The sequence below is a fragment of the Rhea americana genome, unplaced genomic scaffold (assembly GCF_003343005.1).
Source record: "Rhea americana isolate MKP2758 unplaced genomic scaffold, rheAme1 scaffold_2, whole genome shotgun sequence".
Classification (NCBI taxonomy): Eukaryota; Metazoa; Chordata; class Aves; order Rheiformes; family Rheidae; genus Rhea; species Rhea americana.
This window is the reverse complement of record NW_028186149.1, coordinates 8090275-8109026: the sequence shown is the minus strand read 5'-3', so window position 1 is coordinate 8109026 and position 18752 is coordinate 8090275. Positions and strand designations below refer to the sequence as shown.

General features: G+C 47.3%; 1 protein-coding gene across 4 annotated transcripts in view; it reads right to left on the bottom strand.

The window, feature by feature from the left end:
- Positions 1 to 18752, bottom strand: part of SEMA6D (semaphorin 6D) — a 219933-nt gene that overhangs the window by 10128 nt on the left and 191053 nt on the right. For 3 of the 4 annotated variants that reach the window (XM_085303407.1, XM_085303408.1, XM_085303409.1), the window contains exons 3-14: positions 4867 to 5022; positions 4372 to 4483; positions 3698 to 3758; positions 3476 to 3538; positions 3285 to 3386; positions 2967 to 3057; positions 2570 to 2689; positions 2026 to 2114; positions 1035 to 1252; positions 788 to 919; positions 426 to 581; positions 165 to 338 (exon numbers count right to left, since the gene is read on the bottom strand). In XM_085303407.1, the coding sequence (XP_085159533.1) occupies positions 165 to 338; positions 426 to 581; positions 788 to 919; positions 1035 to 1252; positions 2026 to 2114; positions 2570 to 2689; positions 2967 to 3057; positions 3285 to 3386; positions 3476 to 3538; positions 3698 to 3758; positions 4372 to 4483; positions 4867 to 4975 (1427 nt within the window). In that variant the 5' untranslated portion in view covers positions 4976 to 5022. Of the gene's footprint in view, positions 1 to 164; positions 339 to 425; positions 582 to 787; positions 920 to 1034; positions 1253 to 2025; positions 2115 to 2569; positions 2690 to 2966; positions 3058 to 3284; positions 3387 to 3475; positions 3542 to 3697; positions 3759 to 4371; positions 4484 to 4866; positions 5231 to 18752 lie in introns of those variants that run through there. The other variant, XM_085303406.1, reaches the window with a different exon arrangement.

The following is an 18752-nucleotide window of genomic DNA, read 5'->3' as shown; positions in this document are numbered from 1 at the left end:
CCAAATATTTCCAGGTTATTCAACAGAAGAAACACTGTGGAATGACAAACAAGTGATGATGGTGATGATAGTGAGTTGATTTTGTTTTACCACCATTATTTTTAAGCTAGCTACCAAGGACTAGCTGAAGAGCTATGTAGTTTAGGTGTTACGGTAATACTTACTTYGCATGATTATAAGCTTCAATTTCTTCCAGTAATACACTGTCATTCAAAGAAAATGATCTGGTCTTTGCCAAGATTTTAAGTACTACTCCTGCTTCAGAGCCAACAAATATGACTGTGTAGTTCTGGTACGGCCCAGCAGCGTGGTCTACAGCAATTGCTGTCAATCTGTATCTACCAAAACCAAAAGGCCTATCATTAATTACTGGCATGTTTTCTTGTTTTTCTTTTCACGTGTGTTATTGCTGAATGATGTCATACCTCACACGTGTTTTCGTAAACCATGGCTCCTCGATGACTGAGGGAACAGCTGAATCCATCAAAGGATGAGACTTGATGAAGGAGAGTGTTTCGTCTGGGAAATCAATGGAGGTTTTGTAAGCCTCTGCTAGGCCATGTTTTGCACAGCAGCCAGGTCTAAAAGGAGARCAACATTGTTTTTCCGCTTAGTATTTTAGTTAATGAGAGCAGGCAGCCTGCTAATGAGCATTTGTATGGCTGAAATGTAAAGCTCTGCTTTGGTTTTTAACCTAGCAAGACACACAAGCGTGTAGCTGACTGACTTACTTAAGGTAGCGCTTTGCAAGGACAATATTATTCCATCAGGAGCAAGAATCTTTTACCTTGGCTTTGGTACTTTGTCTTCAGGTACAGCTGTCCAAACAGAGTCAGGAGTCTTTTGTTCTTTAAATCTCCCTTTGAAGGCTTTCTCAATGTCATCCATGCTGAAAGCACACACTGCTGAACCAGGGATGCTGTTGAGCAAGAAAAAAAATCATTGCAAGAACTCAGGCTGCAATGGCACCAATTGCAGTGTAAGCGAAAACGGGAGCAGGCCCTTTGATGTGACGTTGCGCTTCTCTTTCTTACCTGTTAAGCTGTGTGGTGAACACACCGACGACAGTGGGGATGCCATTGATTTCTATTATGTCTGTGATAGACTGCAGCACATCAAAGTAGAAGAATGAATCCCCAGGAACAGAGCAGTTGAGCCGAGCTTTCAGGAAGGAGGTCCAGTGTTTTTCCAGGACTCTCTGGGACCCCCCCATGTCATTTTTGCATATACGAGCCACCCGGGAATACACAGCCTGCAAAGGAYGAAAAAGAAAAAGGGAGAAAGGCTTGAGAGCTGCAAGGAAAGCAGTGCTTGCTGCTGGGCTGTTAATAACACACTGAAGATAATTTTGTTAACAGGAAGATAGTTGCCATTTATCTGCACAGACAGGAAGAAAGTAAACAACATTAAGCTGCTAGTGCATGGGCATCTTAATGCATCACCAAGCAAATGCAACTCTGCCAGCTTGGGCCCACTTTTTTTTTTTTTTTTTTTTTTTTTCCCCTGTTGAAATAGTATTTTTAGTGAGATTTAAAGACTTTAATTAACCACATGTAAAGGATTTAATAATTTATTACAGACTATCCTTCCACGGTGAGACAAGCGTAGTATATGGTGTGTTGGTATGACTGAATTATTCACTATCTAGAAACATGAGAGAACCTTCTTTGAAATCCCTCTTCTGTGTTGTATTGTGTTCTTTAATAAGTATGAAATACAAAAACAAAACSATGACTTTTTCCACAGGTGCTAAGGAAACAGCAGCGTTAAAAAGTACCTGTAGAGAACTCTCTCAACAGCAAGGCACAGAAAGTACAAGCAAAACAACTTTTTATGGCTGAGGAATGCATTGTTATGTATGTGGTTTTTTTTTTTTTCCTCCCTATAAATTATAATGATGGGAAAACTACATGAACTGTGTACTGATTCCCACTTTATATTGTAAATTACGCTTGTTACTGATGCTGTTTTAAGTAGGTCTTATTCTGATAAGGCAACCTGATAGCTTACTGTGATGACACCTACCTTGCCTAAATTATTGTGCTCTACAGCAATTTCTCGAAAGAAGAAATAAACATAGTTCCCATATTCTATGGCATGGAGGAAATGTGGCTCTGCAAGAAAGAGCAAAGAGAAGGTTACTTCAAGGAAGTGTTTGGTTGGTAGAAGACACCGGCCAGCTCAGCGGCCCCTCCACAGTCCATTGCAGCCACGGTGCGCTCCAGTCCTCGCCACACTTTAGGACGGCCAAATATGGGTGCACGCGAGCTTAAATGAACCGAGTCTTTCTTTAATGTTGGCTAACAGACTATGAAAAGGCCTCAGAAGAATTGCATTTCAGCTAAGGTTTTTTTTTGTTACTGCAGATTCATTCACTGATGCATTTAACAAAGATTTGGCTTTATGGGCACTGAATTGCTTTCTTACTGCGCTCATACTGTATCGAAAGCCACATAYACACTGATGTTGTGGCATGGGGTAGCGCATGCTGGCTGTGAATCACCTGCCCCACAGTGCCACTGACGTTACATTCACCACACATACGGGACGCCCCCCCCCCCCAAATTACCTTTTATCCATTTGGAATCATACTTTATTGTTCTTAGGGCAGATCCATCCCCCATACTGCGATAAATAACAGCATCACTTGCCAGGAAATCTGCTACTGTTGCTGAATACAATTTTCCATCTAAAACAGAAGTTAAAAATGTGGTATTAAAAAGCCTTTAATAATACAGAGAATTCTGACTAACCTGTATTCTTTCCCATTTCTTTACTGCMACTCTTCCCCAAATTGCTCTAACGTATTTATTAACAGTTCAGCTTCTAATCCTTTGGAGGGCATTTAAAAAATTTAGGATCAGAGGCACCTTGACACCTTTAGCTTTTCAAAGCTTTCTTTAAAAGCCCTCTGGTTCCTTTGGTGTCATTAATCATTTAGACTCATTACAAGCAGAAGTTCTTACCAGCAAAGAGGGCGACATTGGTTTGTCTGGCATCAAACGGGCATCTTGCCAGACCACTAATTTCCTCCCCGTCATACTCTAAGGTATTCAGCTGGAGAAGAAAAATAAATGGGTGGTAGTGTCATTTCTATTTTGTGCAGCAGCACAAAAGCATAATACAGTTTTTCCCCAAAACGTAACTTGGCACATTGGCTTCTGTCTGYTTTTATCTCACCTTGATGCATTCTCCGTTTAGTCACACTGGATGTACTTGCTATAGCATAATTAGCGCAAGCAAAACCAGTAACAGATTAATGACATACTATTCAATGTTCTTACCCGATAGTATCTGCACATAGGATTAAATGCATTTGTTCCACAGACAAACACCATCTCATCATTTCTTGGAACAAAGACTTTAATGAAGTTATGGCATTCATCCTGAAAGGAGAATAAGATGTATAAATCATAGACTTACTTACAGACAATATTAGTGCTGTTTTCCTCGCTTATCTTCAAGGATAACTTACTTTATGTTTGCCTTTCATAGCGCAGTTCTCTCTGTCCTGCTGCCTTGACCGCCATGTTAATTTCTGCTTAAATCAAATGAGAAAAGAAAATGACCTCCTTTCCGCAAGAATCTTAAAAAAAGTAGTAGTAGTAGTAATAGTAATAATAATAATAATAATAATAATAATAATAATAATAAACCAAACAACCTTCCCTCGCCATCCCCCTGTATATCTACTCACCTTGCTTGGAGTAACCTCTGATTTTGGAACTTCATTTAAGTTTACAGTGTAAACTTGATCCCTGTTTGCAAAGACAGTAAAAATATATCGGTGAATTTATTAATCAATTATACTTATTTTTTTATAAGCTAAATCTGTTTTATAGATTGTTTTGTTAGACAAGAAACATCTTTGAAACCCCCATGGATGTTCTTTTTTTTCAATACAAATGGGCAGGATGAGCTGTTTTTTTTTTTTTTATTATTATTTTTTTTTATTTTCATTGTTGTAGGCCTCTGGAAGCATCTTTACTTTCCAATTATCCAGCTCTTGTCTTTCCATACTGTTGAAGCACAACCCAGACTGTAAATATTCAAGTGTTTTAACCTCATTCCTACATCCGTGATGTGTCAGTCCAAGTTTAAAATGATCAGGAGAAGTTTTTATCAGAGCAGTAATGTAACGAGGGAAAAGGGTATTTGATCATTGGTTTTAGCCTAACTGCAGTAACTGCAGCCTTCAAATCCAATTTTCATGCACTGGCCATAGATATGGCATATTTTCTCTCGGAAGTCCTCCTCCCAGTTCTAATTTTTATCATATTCTGCAGATTTTTCTAAATGAATTTTACACATTAATGCAAAACCAGGAGAGAAAAGAATTTTAATCTAATGAACTGACTAAAAGAAAATTACCTGCCAGCGATATAAAGTGTGTCTCGAATTTTCAACATCAGTTGGAAGTCCAGTCTGTGCTGAGATTCATTGCCTGAAGGGCGTCCTCTAAATACTGGATATTGCCTTGAATCTGCAAGTTAAAAATGGGCTACACCATCACTCAGGATTATAGAGCTAAAGAATCAATATCCAGCATTGATTAGCTGTATATACTAGGTGTAGAAGGGTTTAAACTAAATTCCTTGAGTAATGTCTTGAATATAAATGAAAAAAAAAAGATGGCTAATGTCAGCAAATGTTCTTTTTTCCTGAAGTTATTGCTGTATTTCTGATTGCTTTTTTAAGAAAATGATTAAGTGCTCTATTAAAGATACAAAGCCAGTAAACACATTTCAATTTGAAAGGAAACTTTTTTTTTTTTTTTTTTTTTAAAGTTTCCCAAGGAGGAAAAAAGAAAGGAAACCGCATTAGAGCGTCTCCCCTGGTGGTCAGCCCCATTTGCCGGTTACTTACAGTGGTAGTCGACGACGTTAATGGGGTCCTCGTCCTCGGGGAAGCTGACGGCTCGGCCCCGGCACAGGCTCATCAGCATCACCCAGGCACAGAGCAGAGGAAGCCTCATGGCTGGGGAAGGCRAGCGCTACCTCGGGGGCAACACTACTTAACTACCTGGAAAAGAGGAACATGCCAGTGAGCTTTTGGCAGCACAGGACGATAAACATGACTTCTTAAGGCAGAAGAAGGGGTTTTGTGTTTTTTTCCTTTTTTTTTTTTTTTTTTTTTTTTTTCCTCCCTTCACTTGTGTTTGATCATCGGCAGCACTGGAATGAATTGGTGCTTATGAAAAGGCCTCAGTATGTGTGTTGGTGGAGAACTGCTGTGCGACATATCCCTGCTCAAAGCTGCTGCGGACCACATTGATGTTTGCTAATTTTTAGCTGCAGTTGCAGGCATTTCGGAGGAAGCTGACGACTGTCAGCTCATTTAATTCGCGAGAATCACAAACAGCACATGCAGGCTGCTGACCTGGCAAGAAAAACTGTCAAACTTGGGATTAGAATTTTAATTAAACTGCAATCTCTTTCCATCCCCTCTATCACCAAATGTCAGCCAATAAAACCTTTTCCCCATAAAATACCTAAATCTTATCCACAAAAAGTCATGACACGCACAATCTGTCTGAACATCCATGCTATCTATGTTCTAAATTTATTGCGTGTTTCTAGGCTGTAGCATCATACTACTAAGCCTAACACGCTCAGTGCCAAGGACCTTATGTCTAAGACCCAACACGTGGCGCTTTGCCTTGTGCAGTGATTTACACGTGCAAAGCAAGTGTAAAAATGCTGCCTGTGCAATGTGACCGGGCTTGTCACGCACGTCGCAAGGCTGGCGACGAGGCTGGGGGAGAGGGGCACGGGGCTAAGCGGGGTTCCCAGAGCTTACTTCCTCCTGAATCGCTGCAGCAGGCTAGACAGCGAGTAACTAACTGAGCAGCACCTTCCAGGGTGCTGCTTTTTCTTTTTTTAGCGCTCTACAGATTATACAGCACATGTTATGATAGGACCACAACACTGTACAACAAAGCTTTTAAGAGAGGAAGGAAAACAACTTCTCTAACTAAACCACAGGGTATTTTAGTGAGCAGAATGTAACTACTCAARTTGCAATTTGGGTAGGATGCAAGAAAATGCATCTCGAAGTGAAATGCAATCTTTCTTTAATGACCACAATTGGTCTGGGAAGGGGTTATAATTCCCATTAGAAACCTGGCAGATGTAGCACAGTCCCCCCTCCAGCGTTTTGGGGCGTTCATTCAGCCCTGACTCACAGGTCAGAAAGCTCTGAGTCACCAACCCAGTACCCTGTAGATGCTGAAATCACTTATTAAACTCTGGCTAAACAGGGAAGAGGAAAAAAAAAAAAAAAAGAAAAAGAAAAAAAATTCAATTCTAGTATTTTGTGAACTGCTGTGAGAGGTACACACTGGCAGCACAGCGTGCCAGGCCTGATCCAGCAAAGCACATCGTAAGTATTAATCATTTAATAATTTGARAAGCAATTAAAACAACAACAACAACAACAAGAAAACCCTTCATAACAACACTTGACCTTTCAGTAATGTTTACTTGGGATGAAAAGATTGTATTTGTTAATTGATACTATGGCTGGCTGGGGCAAGGCTCCTTCCTTTCACGAGGCTGCTGTGCGCCGTGCTACACTGTGATGACACCAGCTTAAATGAAAATAATACTGGGTGATGGGGCGGTTGGCAGGGGAAAAGGGGGTCTGAAAGCCGGTCTATTATGGCCTGACCTGAAAAGAAGCATTTTTCTACTCATGATGGTATTTCTGTATCTCAGTCCAGACTGGATGGGCTGTGCTTAGTCGGGATTGATGAGTGCAGTGGTTAATAAACACTAATGATTCCTGGCACTTTCCCTCTGCTCTTCCTTGTCCTGACATGGCCTCTTCAGCTGAAGCATCTTGCATGAAATTACTAATGAGCAAACTTAAAACAAACTGGAATTAATAAAGTTAGTCAAATTAGTTCTTTCTCGTGAAAGCACCATCAGAGCAAAGTCCTGCAGCACAGTGGCTCCCGGACACAAAAACAAATCATTAATGGTTACACAGTTTTGTTTTGTTGTGTTTTTTTTTCTTACTAGCCAAGCAGGCTCCGAAGAGCCAACCCACGGCTGTGCAGACGAGAGGGGGAAAGGGAMGGGGAGGCGCGTGGGCTGTGAGCTGAGCCGGCGCGCAGCAGCGCCTGGGAAGTGCTCGGGGAAGCCGTCCGGAAGCCTCTTTCTTTCCCAGAGACCGAAGGAGACAACCGGCGACTGCCCGGGAAGCTCTGCGCACGCACGTCTTCTCGTCCTGAGGACCGAGAAGGAGACAGCTGGACTGGATCAGCAAACGATACCCCGYGAGATAAAAATGTGCAGATTTCTTTATTATTTTGCATGTCAAACTATTTTAAGAAAATGACCAGTAGCTCTGACTTCTACCTACACCTTGCTCGAAGAGGAATTTAATGCCCCTAAGCCACCTTTTAGCTGGTTAGCCACAGACTTGAGATCAGAGCCACTAAAAAGCGGCTACACTTGCAGAATAGCTGCTCCAAGGAGCCACAGAAGGACAGCCTCGACCTAGTGCTTGGAGCAGGGCGTTTGACAGCCAGGTGCACGCTGCTGGTACGCACAGACACGCTGGCGTGAAAGACATACGTCTTGCCTCATTCAGACCTGTTAGTGGAGGCCACTGCTGGGGCCTACGCAAACAACAGCGCTGAAGTATCTGTTTGGACCCGAACAGCTGATGATGAAACGCTGGCAGCGTCTGCCCTCGAGTAAATGCAGGGATCAACCATACTCTGGGTCTGTTTTTTTTTTTTCCCAGGCAGGATTCAGACCAGTCTTTGATTAATTTCTCTTATGAATTGCACTGCTGGCATTTCTGCTGCCATCACTTATGGTAAGTGCGAATGTTGGTAATTACCACGCTGCTAGCGCTGGTTTGCAGCTGGGGAACTGAGGCACAGGCAAAGGCAGACGTTTCCGTTCCGGCACAAATCCACACCTGTACAGGGACCAGCAGCCTGCCTGGAAAACCAGGCCTCCGGGCGAGGGCTGGGTTGGTCGAGTGAACGGCAGGCGCTGTCCCAGAGCTGCTTGACCAGCACCTTTGGAGCCCGCGCACAAATCCCATCCTTCAGTTCCTGACTGSGGGCTCCGGAGAGGCAGGGTATCACTGCCGGTAAAATACGAGCCCTCCTTCAAACAATCCCACACGAGGGGGAGCAGGCTGGCGTTTCTTACCCATTAATCTACTCCAGACTTTGACAACTTATTGGTGACACGCCATCAATCATCTCTGCGTGCTCTGCCATGTAAAAGAGGAGGGGAAGGGAAAGGGCATCCAGCCAGCCGTAGAGAAGCAATACATAAAACAGTTTCAACCTAGACTGATGCAATATCTTTTATTCGCTCAAAAAAAAAAAACTTATTAAAAAATCGCCTTAACACAATAAATGCTTCTCAGAAATGCTCAGCACAGACTGCAGTGTGGTATGGCGAATCCAGACAGATGTTCAAGGCAGGTTAAAATGAAAAATAGATCCTGAAAGTTAGTTCTCTGGTGGAGAGTTTGGACAGGCAAAGGAGAAAAGGGTTGTGATCCTAATAAAAGCTGAAAGACAGACGTATAATACAAAAAGTCTTAAATGAGATCGCATCGTTTTCCATTTCCACTGGACACAAGCGAAAACAAGGCAGTTAGTTAGGAGAGCTCCAGGATCTCCTTTGGGCTTGGAAGTGTGTTTTAACCATGATGCTAGAGGTCACTACGTATTTCTTTTCCCTCCTACCAGCCTACCTGTAAAAGTTTCCCGTGGGACACAGACAAGCCCCGTGTCCGCTCAAAGAGGCGCCAGGCAGAACCATCAGCAATGCTCTGAGTTTAGCCAAGGTACGTGACGCGCCTTCCCGCGATGCCGGGGGCCTGGACTTCGGCAGGTGAGGAAACCCCTGCACTCCTGTGCTCCTCGCTGCGCGCAAAGGCGGCCTGAGGGCACCGAACTGCTACTGCAGCGCTCGGACGGTGCATGCTGCTGTTCTGAGTGTGAAACTCCACATTTATAATAATTAAAAAAATCTTTTTTTTTAAAACCCCGACAACTGACCCCACACACCTAGCTGCTGCTAGTTCTCAGATGTGCAACGCATTTTGCCGGCCCCACCGCCGGGACGGTGGCTCCTCTGCCCAGCAGAGCCCCGAGCGGCGCCGGCGGCCGCCCCGCTCAGCGCCCGGCGCTGCCCGCGCCGCTTCGGGGAGGCTCGCGGCGCCCGTCCCGGGCTAAACCGGGAGCTGCTCCTCCAGGAGCTGCCCAAACACAGAGCTGGAGCTGCTGGCCTGGCCAGAACAAGTCTCCGAGGACGTCGCTCGCGACCAAGTAAAACTTAGCTAATCCCTGAATAGGAGCTCACCGGTGTTTACTCCTTTCCCCCACCTTTGCATGAAAGGAGGAGGTGTGAATAGACTGAAATAATCGGGCTTCTTTTTGTTGTTGTTGTTGTTCTTTTACAGCCTCAGGAATTATCTTTTGACATCTTACAGCTCTTTTACCAACCACAGCGTGAGAAACGGCAGCGTACAAGGGTACGGCTCAAACCGCAGCGGCGCAAGGGCCGCCGGCCGGGGACGACCGCGGGTGACGGGCGCTGCCCTGCGCCAGCGGGCAGCACGGACAGGCAGGCTGCTACCGAATTTGGGGCTGTCCAGCAGSCCAGTCTTTTCAGAGGCCAACAGACCGAGAACAAAACACACGACTGTGTACGAACAACTCCTCTGGCGCCTGGACCTTTTGTAGAAATGTGTACGTTGGGTGACCCCGGACACACCGTGTTACTGAGTCAGACTAGCACCTTTATCCCCCCTGTCCATGGATTAAAATAACACTAGAGCAGTGTCACCCAAGGCAGCACCCRGGCCAAAGTGTGTGCTGGCAGATGAAACATGAAAATGAAGCATTTTTGTGTGATCCAAACTAAAATATATGACAAGCATGGCCCAGGGCCTGATGGCTTGGACTCCAGAGAGGGAGTAAGCAAGTCCTCATCCTAGCTCTATTTTTCATCTTGGTCCTTTTATGCCTCACGCTGTGAAATAGGTAATAATGAATATTTGCTTACATGTCCACTACAACTCCACATAAAATGTAGCATTTGCCTTACAAATCAGTGTCTATGACAGGAGCATGGGGGGATCAGATGCTCATTTGAGGTCAGGTCTACGCACACGTCTTCTACTGAGACAACTTATAGCCTGGTGAGTGCTCCCACAACCAGGGAATAACACCCAGCACCAACGCACGCCCAAGTTTTTTCCAAATGCATTCTGGTGCAAATGCAAATGCGTTTCTTTTAATGAGGACTGACTTGAGCCAAGTTCCTCAAGGCAATGCCTGACACAGGGGCTTACTGTACATCTAAATCTCAGAGATTGTCTGTGATGTGGTAGATCCACATCGTGGAGTTTGGCGACAGATTGTTTCAGCTAATTATCAAATAACATGGGAAAATATTTGTGGTTTTAATAAAAGATGAATACTTAAACAATCCTTGTAGTCCATTTTAAAAGTTGTAGTCTGACTGTGCAAAAATCAATGGGTAAGAAACAAATGTTTCTGTCCTATAAAGGTGCCTTCAAATTTTAAKTTGTAGTACGTAGCTGTCTGTACTTTTTATAAAAACAATTTTAAAATCTGCAGCCCTGAAGAAAAAACGTAGAGTATTTGGAGCCATGATATTAATTGAGCATGAAAGTGCAAATAACAGGTCTGTTATTTTAAGATAATGCTTGACTTTTTCAGGATTCTGCATTAACACCTCTTGATCTATTCCTAAGTAAAAAAGATAGTCTAATATTAAAGTGATGAAACTGAGTATCAGAGCTTTCATCTTAATTGGCTTATGGTATTGCTAGTTACACTTCAGTTGTTTGCAGGCTTTCACTGTTACAGCAAGCGCACCCCCCTTGCTCTGCAACAAGCTGACACAAGGCCTGCAAACTGGATGGGGTGATTTTTAATGATGCAAATGTTTAGTGGTTGATTAGATGCACTTTGAGGGCTAATTTCTCTTGTGATCAAAAACGTACATGAACACAAGGTAGTTTCAGCAAGAAAGGGAATAAAATGCTGAGCAAATCAGAAGTGATTACTTCAATTATATTTATTTTAAGCCAATTTTGGAGACTGAACACGAACTATCTCCCTTTCAGCAGCATTATGCAGAAGTCCTCCAGCTGAAAGCAGCCCTTGACTTCAGCTCGCCTCTGTGGCCAGCCGTGGCCTCTGTCCCACAAGGCTGCAGCAGGACGCGCTCCCCYCGAAAGCGCGCCGGGGCGAGCGAGGCGCTGCCGTGCGAGCTGCACCGCGAGGCAGCGCTCTGGATTAACCACCTCAGCAAGCCTGCAGCTTACTGATTCAAACCACTTGTGCCCACCTGAGACTGCCTTAGGAAACACTCAACGTATTTGCGAGCGTGCTGACGGACGGGCGCGGAGGACGCGCTTGGCTTTCGTGCTGCATCCTCAGCACAGCCCCGCTGATCGCGGCCAGCCGCGGGCGCCCGCTGCTGCCACGGCGGGCGCAGAGAGCATCGCTGTGCTGCCTGCGGGCCGCTTCCCAGGGCTGTCGTCTAGCCCCAAATCCTTCCATCCTGCAAACTGCAGCGACAACTCCTAGACCACTTCTGTGACCGCATAGAGSCTTGGATGTAGGTTTAGAAACAACCAAGCTGCGCCCTTGACTCCCCAACAAAACGCTAAGCCTAGGCCAAGGGTTCGCTTTTCCTCCCTGAAGGAGGGCGCCCTAAGCGCAGTAAATACCTATTCCTCCCGCAGGCCGAYAGAACCTCATTAACATAGCAAAACTGCCACGGTTTCAGCACGACTAGGCGCCACCTGATAAAGCAGCCTTGGGACAGGTACAAACCAGCGTTTGCAGGTGGGGACACAGTGCAGGGCTGAGGCACAGCCCGCCGAGCACGGCCGTCCTGCGGCGGCGAGAAAGCAACCAGCCCCTTATCCCGGGGCCCTCCTGGAGACGGCGGGGCTGGCGCGCACCTGCAGGAGCACGGGGATGGGCYGTCCTGCAACAGGAGCGAGGTTCAGCAGCGAGAATCTTCCCCAGCAAGCGGGACGGCTGGAACCTAAGGGGATTTGCACCGCGGAGGAGGCACACCTGCTGCCTGACAGGCGGCAGCGCACGCGGCGGTGCCCCGGATCTCGCGCGCCAGAGCAGCTCTGCCTTTGCGCCCGCTCCGGCTGCGCCGCCAGCAGCGCGGCGCGGATCTGCTCCGGGCTGAGGTGCTGGCGCCGCTTGGCAGAGCGGCTGCCGAGTGGCATTGCCCTCGCTGCAGAGGGCAAGTAAACAGAAAACGCGAGGGCAGGGAAGAGGAGAAGACTCTCAGCTGGCAAGGAAACCATCACAGCGACTGCAGCGCTGCGCTGGTATTATCAGCGTGCCATTCTCAGAGCCCGCGCGCCCAGCCGGTCTCGCCCGCAGGARGACTGCCTATGGAGGCTGGCAAACAGCACGTTCTCAAACTATCTGTGGTTTTTTCTGCATGGACAAGTCTGGTAGCTGGCCACCCACTTCCCTGCTTGCATATGCAAAGCATGTGCTCTGCCACTTTCCTGGGCACAATCAATTATACGTGCAAACGCAGGCATGGAAAAGGGAGGAAGCCTGAGCTCAAAGTCAACGTTTACTATTATCTTGTTAAGCGTTAAAGATTAACTACTCCAGTGAAAGGATGTGTTATGAAATGTCTTTCCTATGCTGGAAAGCAAATAGAGGGAGTTTTAGATACCTATTTTTTTTTCCTCTCAAAGGCTACTCAGAGTTTGGCAAAATTGTATGAACTGTTGCTTTTATTTGCTATAATATCCAAACGCAGTCATTTGCCATGTGACTGCTCATATTTTCATTTGAGATGTCGTGCAGAAACGCATGGAGATCTGGTGAAAGCAAACCAATTTTAGAACATGTTCCRAGCAATTGTTTTGCAGCACTGCCCTACAGTATAAAGTCTCTTACATTTCTTAAATTGCCTAATCAAATGCAGACTCTGTTCCAGTCACGCTAAATTTTCACATAATGGCAGAAAAACATTTCTTTCTAGCCTTGCACTGAGCAGTTGGATCGCATTATTACATTTGCTGCTTTTGTAGTCTGCAAGCGCGTGTTTGTAAGTGTACCATATACATATTCACGTTTGCGGGGCGAGGGGGACGCTGGCGCTTCGGCTGTGACCCCCCGGGGCTCCGGCACCAGGAGGGCTGCCGAAGCGCGGCCCGGGCGGCGCTGAGCCCGCCGCTTCTGGGAGCGCGCGGGCCGTCAGAAAAGCCAAGGGGCAGCGGCGAGACACAGCATCAGTGTCGGGTTCTGCCTAGCGTATCAGCACTTCCTTGGCCCACGTTCAGCAGAAGTTATTAAACAGACGTAAACAGAGAAAGGCAAGTTATATCCAYGTCGCCGCTCCCTGGCGCTTTAGGAGCCGGTCTGGGGCGGGAGGCAGGATGGGAGCGACGCACCACCACGTTATCCCGGCGCGGCGCGGCGGCCCGGCCCGCGCTGCCGCCTCACAGCACCACCTCCACCTCCGCGAGGCAGGGCAGCGCTAGCGCCRAACTGCTCTGACGGCTCGGCCAGTGTCGCGGAGAGACTACGGCTCAGAGCTTGGAAATAAGAATAAAACCACGTAAATCAGTAACATACGGACCACAAGCGCTTGAATCAAGGTCGTAAGAAAYGTGTGGCAGATCAGGGAGTGAGACTTGGGGCTTTAGGGCTCTACGCTGCAGCCTCACAGCGGCCTCCCGCGGTCACCAACGCGCCCGGGAGGGGTCCCAGACCCCCCAGGTTATCACTAGTAATACCGGGCCCGTGATCACGCACGCGCACTGGGGCCTCTACCTCTACAGCCGCGCCGAACACGTGTCCGTCCGCGCTGGCACGGCCTCCCACGCACGGGCACCGCTGCTGCGTCTCCGGCCAGGACGGAAACCTGATGCTTTTGGGGAAGGGAAAGCCATAATCCACTTCACAGCGAAACCTGCCCAGTGGCACACAGAACCAAACCAGCTCCAGCCGTACCCTGGCAGGGAATCAGAYTAATCCCCAGAGCAGGGGATTTGATCATCTTCGTCCAAGGTTATCATTAAGGAAAAAAAATTACATATTGCTAAAAATATCCACACAGCACTTACTTTATGAAGGAAATATGATCTACTGAGCAAAAAAAATTACTGGCTTTTCAGTGTTCGTCWCTGATAAACACGTGCCGGGTTTATGAAGCTGTCACGGACAGCAGAACTTCGCAAACTGAAGGAAGCCATTTGGCGCGGCGAGAGGGCTCTTCCCCCTCGCCACCCCTTCCGCAGACACCTGGGCACACCGCTSACAGCCCCCACGGCGCTGCGCTCCRGGCGAGCCTAACGCTTCGGTCTTAACGGTGTGATGGCCCCGCGGGGCGGATGCGTGCATCCGCGTGCGCAAGCGGAGGGGTACGTAACCGAGGGCTGGAAACACAAGCACAGGAGTTCTCTTTTGACCCTAAAGCGCCCGTCACGATACACGCAGRCGGCGGCGGCGGCAAGGCCTTCCACCCGCGCTGCGTGGCGGCGGCCGAGCCGGGCCCTCCGCGCGCTGGGGCGGGGGAGACGAGCCCCGAGGCGCCGCGGGACGGCGCGAGCGGCTCGTCACGACCGCTCCGGCGCGCGGCGGCCCAGCTGTCACCGCCGTTTGGCGTCACGGAGCTGCACCGTGCGGCTCGCGTCAAGACAAGCCTGTTACCGCTGCGACAGCCGAGGGGAGCGACCGGCCGGCGGTGCCGGCCCGCTCCGTCCGCCCCTTCCGGAGGAGCCCCCAGCACGCGGCCGGCTCCGGCCCCTTCCCCCCGGCGCAGCGCGGCTCGCTGCGCCCGCTCCTCCCCCGAGCCCTCGACTGCGGCGAGCAGGAGCCCTCCTTTCCACCCCGAGTTCGTATTTTATACGGCGCCTATCGAATCAGCAACCTGGCCCGCGACGGGGCTCTTCGACGCAACGGTTAGCAAGAATTACAGCAACAGCAAACCTCTTCGAAAGGGGAGTATCTGCGTGCAAATCCGACCTCTGCAACGTTACCAAGGTCGGGCAGACCAAGGCCAATCTGCTGTGCGAGAATATAAATCAAAGCTGTCTGGGGACCGATTTCATTTACAAGGTTTGTAGCCATTCTGGAGAGAACAAATGTCACCTGCTTGCTCGAGGTCCTCGCTCCTCCTCTTCCATCGCCACCTCTTTGCTGCTCCACTTCGACCTCAGCCTCTTCCCCTCCTGCCCTCCTTCGCTCCCRAAGCCAGGATCCTCCTCCGGAGGAAAGCTGTGGCCCGCACGCACCGGGGCCGATCTGCTTCAATTGCGAAAAGAAATCTCGAGGAGCAGAACCAGGACAGCACCACGACCGCCTTCACCCGCCGGCGAGCGGCCGCTCCTCGACCGCGCGGGGCTCGGACTGGACATCCCGCAGCTCCTCGTCCTGCCCCGCGCCCCCAGGTCCGCGCAGACCTGCCGAGCCGCGTGCTTCCCCCGGGGGGCCGGCCGGCCTTCGGCGGCAACGCGTGAAGCGCAGGCGGGTTTCCCCGCTCCCGCAAGCGCTCTCTGGGCGTTAACTTCAGGTACCGCGGCCAGAGGCCGCCGCCAGCGGCGCGGAAGAAGCGGCGGCTGCGGCCAGCTGCGCTGCTCACGGCCGGATGGCTTCGGCGCGGCTCCGCGCGGTTACGGAGCCAGTCGCCCGTTGTGGCCAAGGACAGGATGATGGATGGCCTGCACACCCTGTCCAAGCGCGGAGAGCAGCCGGAGTTCGCGCCGGGGTTGTTAAAATGCTAATCCGGGTTAGCTAACAAAAGCCTCGCGGACAGGAAAGCCCGGCCTGAACGTGGCTCGCACGGCACGTTCGCGCACCCCAGGGTCCATCTCTGTGGTTACACAAACATCCGACTTTGGAAGTGGGACAACTCAACAGCCTTCCCGCTCGAACGAGCCGAATCGACTCCCGGCGTCGGCCGTACTGCAACTACTGTCGGGGGGCYGAGACGGACACCGCGTGCAGCTCCAACGGCCCCGGACGGCTGGAAACCCGCTGGTGCCGGGCACCTTCTCCACGTGGCACGGGAGCAAACCGGAGCCCACTTTTGAACTTGAGGCCGGCAGCTATTCATGGAACAAGTAACAACTTAATAAAATGACTTAGATGCATTTTAACTGTTACTGCAGTAGCTTATCTGATGCCTTAAAAAAAGATCATCTGTTCTAACAGCAGTTTTGATGAAAGCAACATTTGAACTGTTTTAATTACATATAGAGCTGCTAAGACTGAAAATAACTTATACTATCCAACGCAAATAATATGCCTTCCATCTTTTCTTAATTACCCATGGAGCAAATTATTACTTTATCCAATGGARAGATGTCTTTTTTCTACTGGAATTATAGGTATGTTTAACACAAAAATATGCAATCAACCACCGTCTCTGCTGTTCATTAAGCAAAGCAAACATCTAGTGTATTCTTTGAAAACTATCAGAGTGCAACACGAATAAACTCAACACAAGCTTATATGAACACTTAAGCTGTTTGTAGAACAATTTCCTTTGTCCTGCATGGGAAGACGAGCACTAAAATGGGCTCTGCCAGGAGAGTAAGTCTCTGTCATATCACTCATAAGACACTTGATAAAAACTGACCATATTCACATATCATCTTCACTTGACTTAAGATTCCACATTTTTGCTTTTCAGAAGGAAGCATATCCCCATTTTCAACATTGCTAAACAGGGTTCTGTCCAGCTAACCAGACTTCTCCTGATCCATCTTCAATGGATGTTGAACCCTGTGTTAAGTGCAATAATATTTTAAGGAGAATAAAAAGAAATACTGAGCGCTGCAATCTTCATGTAACTAACTAATAAGATCAGCAGTCACCTTATTACATATGACTAATACCTACTTTAAAGTGAGCTTCTATTACTTGCTTTTCTCTACCTTAATATATCTCTTACGACAGGACTGATCAGATCTAAGATCCGTTTAGTCAGAATTAATTGCATATATAATTAAGCATGCTATCTAAATGTGTGCACTTCATAAGTCTACATCAAAGTTACAGCAGCTCCAAGGGCTGAAGTGTCGGCGGTACTAGTCAGCTCAGATCAGCCACACCAAAGAGGTCGAAATGTTCATATGGTCCAGCTAAAAAGGCATGAGTGACGAGGGATGCAGGGGGGAAATAATAAAACAAAAATGCAGCCACAGAGCTGGCGCGCAGGGCTTTGACGGGGCCGCGGCTGTATTCCTGGCACACACCCCTGCATCGCACAACGCCTGCTCGGGAGAGGATGCTATCTTTGCTGCATCTCTATCATAAATGAGAAGACGTAGTGACAGACTGCAGGATGTGAAGAAGGAAGGTAGTTGTTCACTGTAACTGAAGATGCAGATGGAAGTGTGAAGCCTTTTAAAGACACCCATTTAAAGCCTCTGGGTTACACTTTTTGGCTGTCCTTTTGAAAACAAATTTGAACTACCCAATTCAGAATGCTAGTGAATTTCCAATACAAGCTTTTTCTTCCTGTTTCTAAAACAGCTGAGCTTTATATTGGTTACTATAAAAAGTGTTAAAGTTCACAATTTAAAAAAAAAAAAAAAAAAAAAAAAAAAAAAAATCAGAGCACTCATCTGGCAATTTGTATTTATATAAGCCAGAGTAAATGTTTATACAATATCTGCCAACATAACAGAATATGCCTGTCACTTACTACATTAAACATGATTACGTACAGCTTAATTTACTGAATAGTAACTTAAGTAGACTTTAGAGGTGCATAGAATTTTATAGCATGAATAAAGCAGGAAAAAAAGTCTATTCTCTTTTGCCACAAAAGTGATTACAAAGCTTTACAATGAGCTTCCTGTTGAACTTGGAAAAAAGAAAGAACCTCAGAAAATTCTCTGTGGAAGTATTTGTGTGTGCGAGAGAGAGAGAGAGAGAGCAGCATTAAGAGCCTCTAACACAGTAGCAAGTTGTCCCTTCAAATAATATTTGAGTGAATTAATAAACATTAGTAAAGAACACGTATACTTCCCCAAAACACTAACAGCTTCAAACACATATGCATCCTAATGAAGATCCACATTTTTCCCAAAGAAAATAACCAAGGAAATAATGCCATGTATTTACAGAGCACTGGCTGGTATTTTGGAGGAAGTTCTTTGCTGCAATTCCTGCACGTTACGTGCGAAGTGTGTGTGTGTGTGTACATGGATAAGCTACAATACCATCTGCACAGCAAATGCCACATATGTGAGCATTACGAACCATCATAGCTGCTGCTACGCTCAACAGTAAAYGTATTCTGAGTCACATGCACATAAATACAGATGACTTTATTCGAGGGTCAAATTTTGCTTAAATTGCAGGTTAATGCTTGTAGCAGAGGAATAATCTGACCAGAATTATGAAACAACTCAAAGATGAGAGAACAGCTGATTGATCAGCAGAGCGCTACACGCGTGCTAACAAGTGGGATACCCGCTGGAGCAGTATTTTCAATATACCAGCATAAAGCACACTGAATACCATATCCCAGCTTACAAGACAAAACACAACGGCGATCACGTAAAAAGATCCCCTTCAAAACACAGCCATAATCTCCACCCAGAAATATCTGCGCGACCTTTCAATTCCATGCAGCGCTTATAAATAATGAAGAAGCCTTTAAACCCTTTCTAATTGCTCCCCGAAAGCCGCTATATCGGTTTCTGCGGTGCTGAAACTCCCCCCCCCCCCCAAAAAA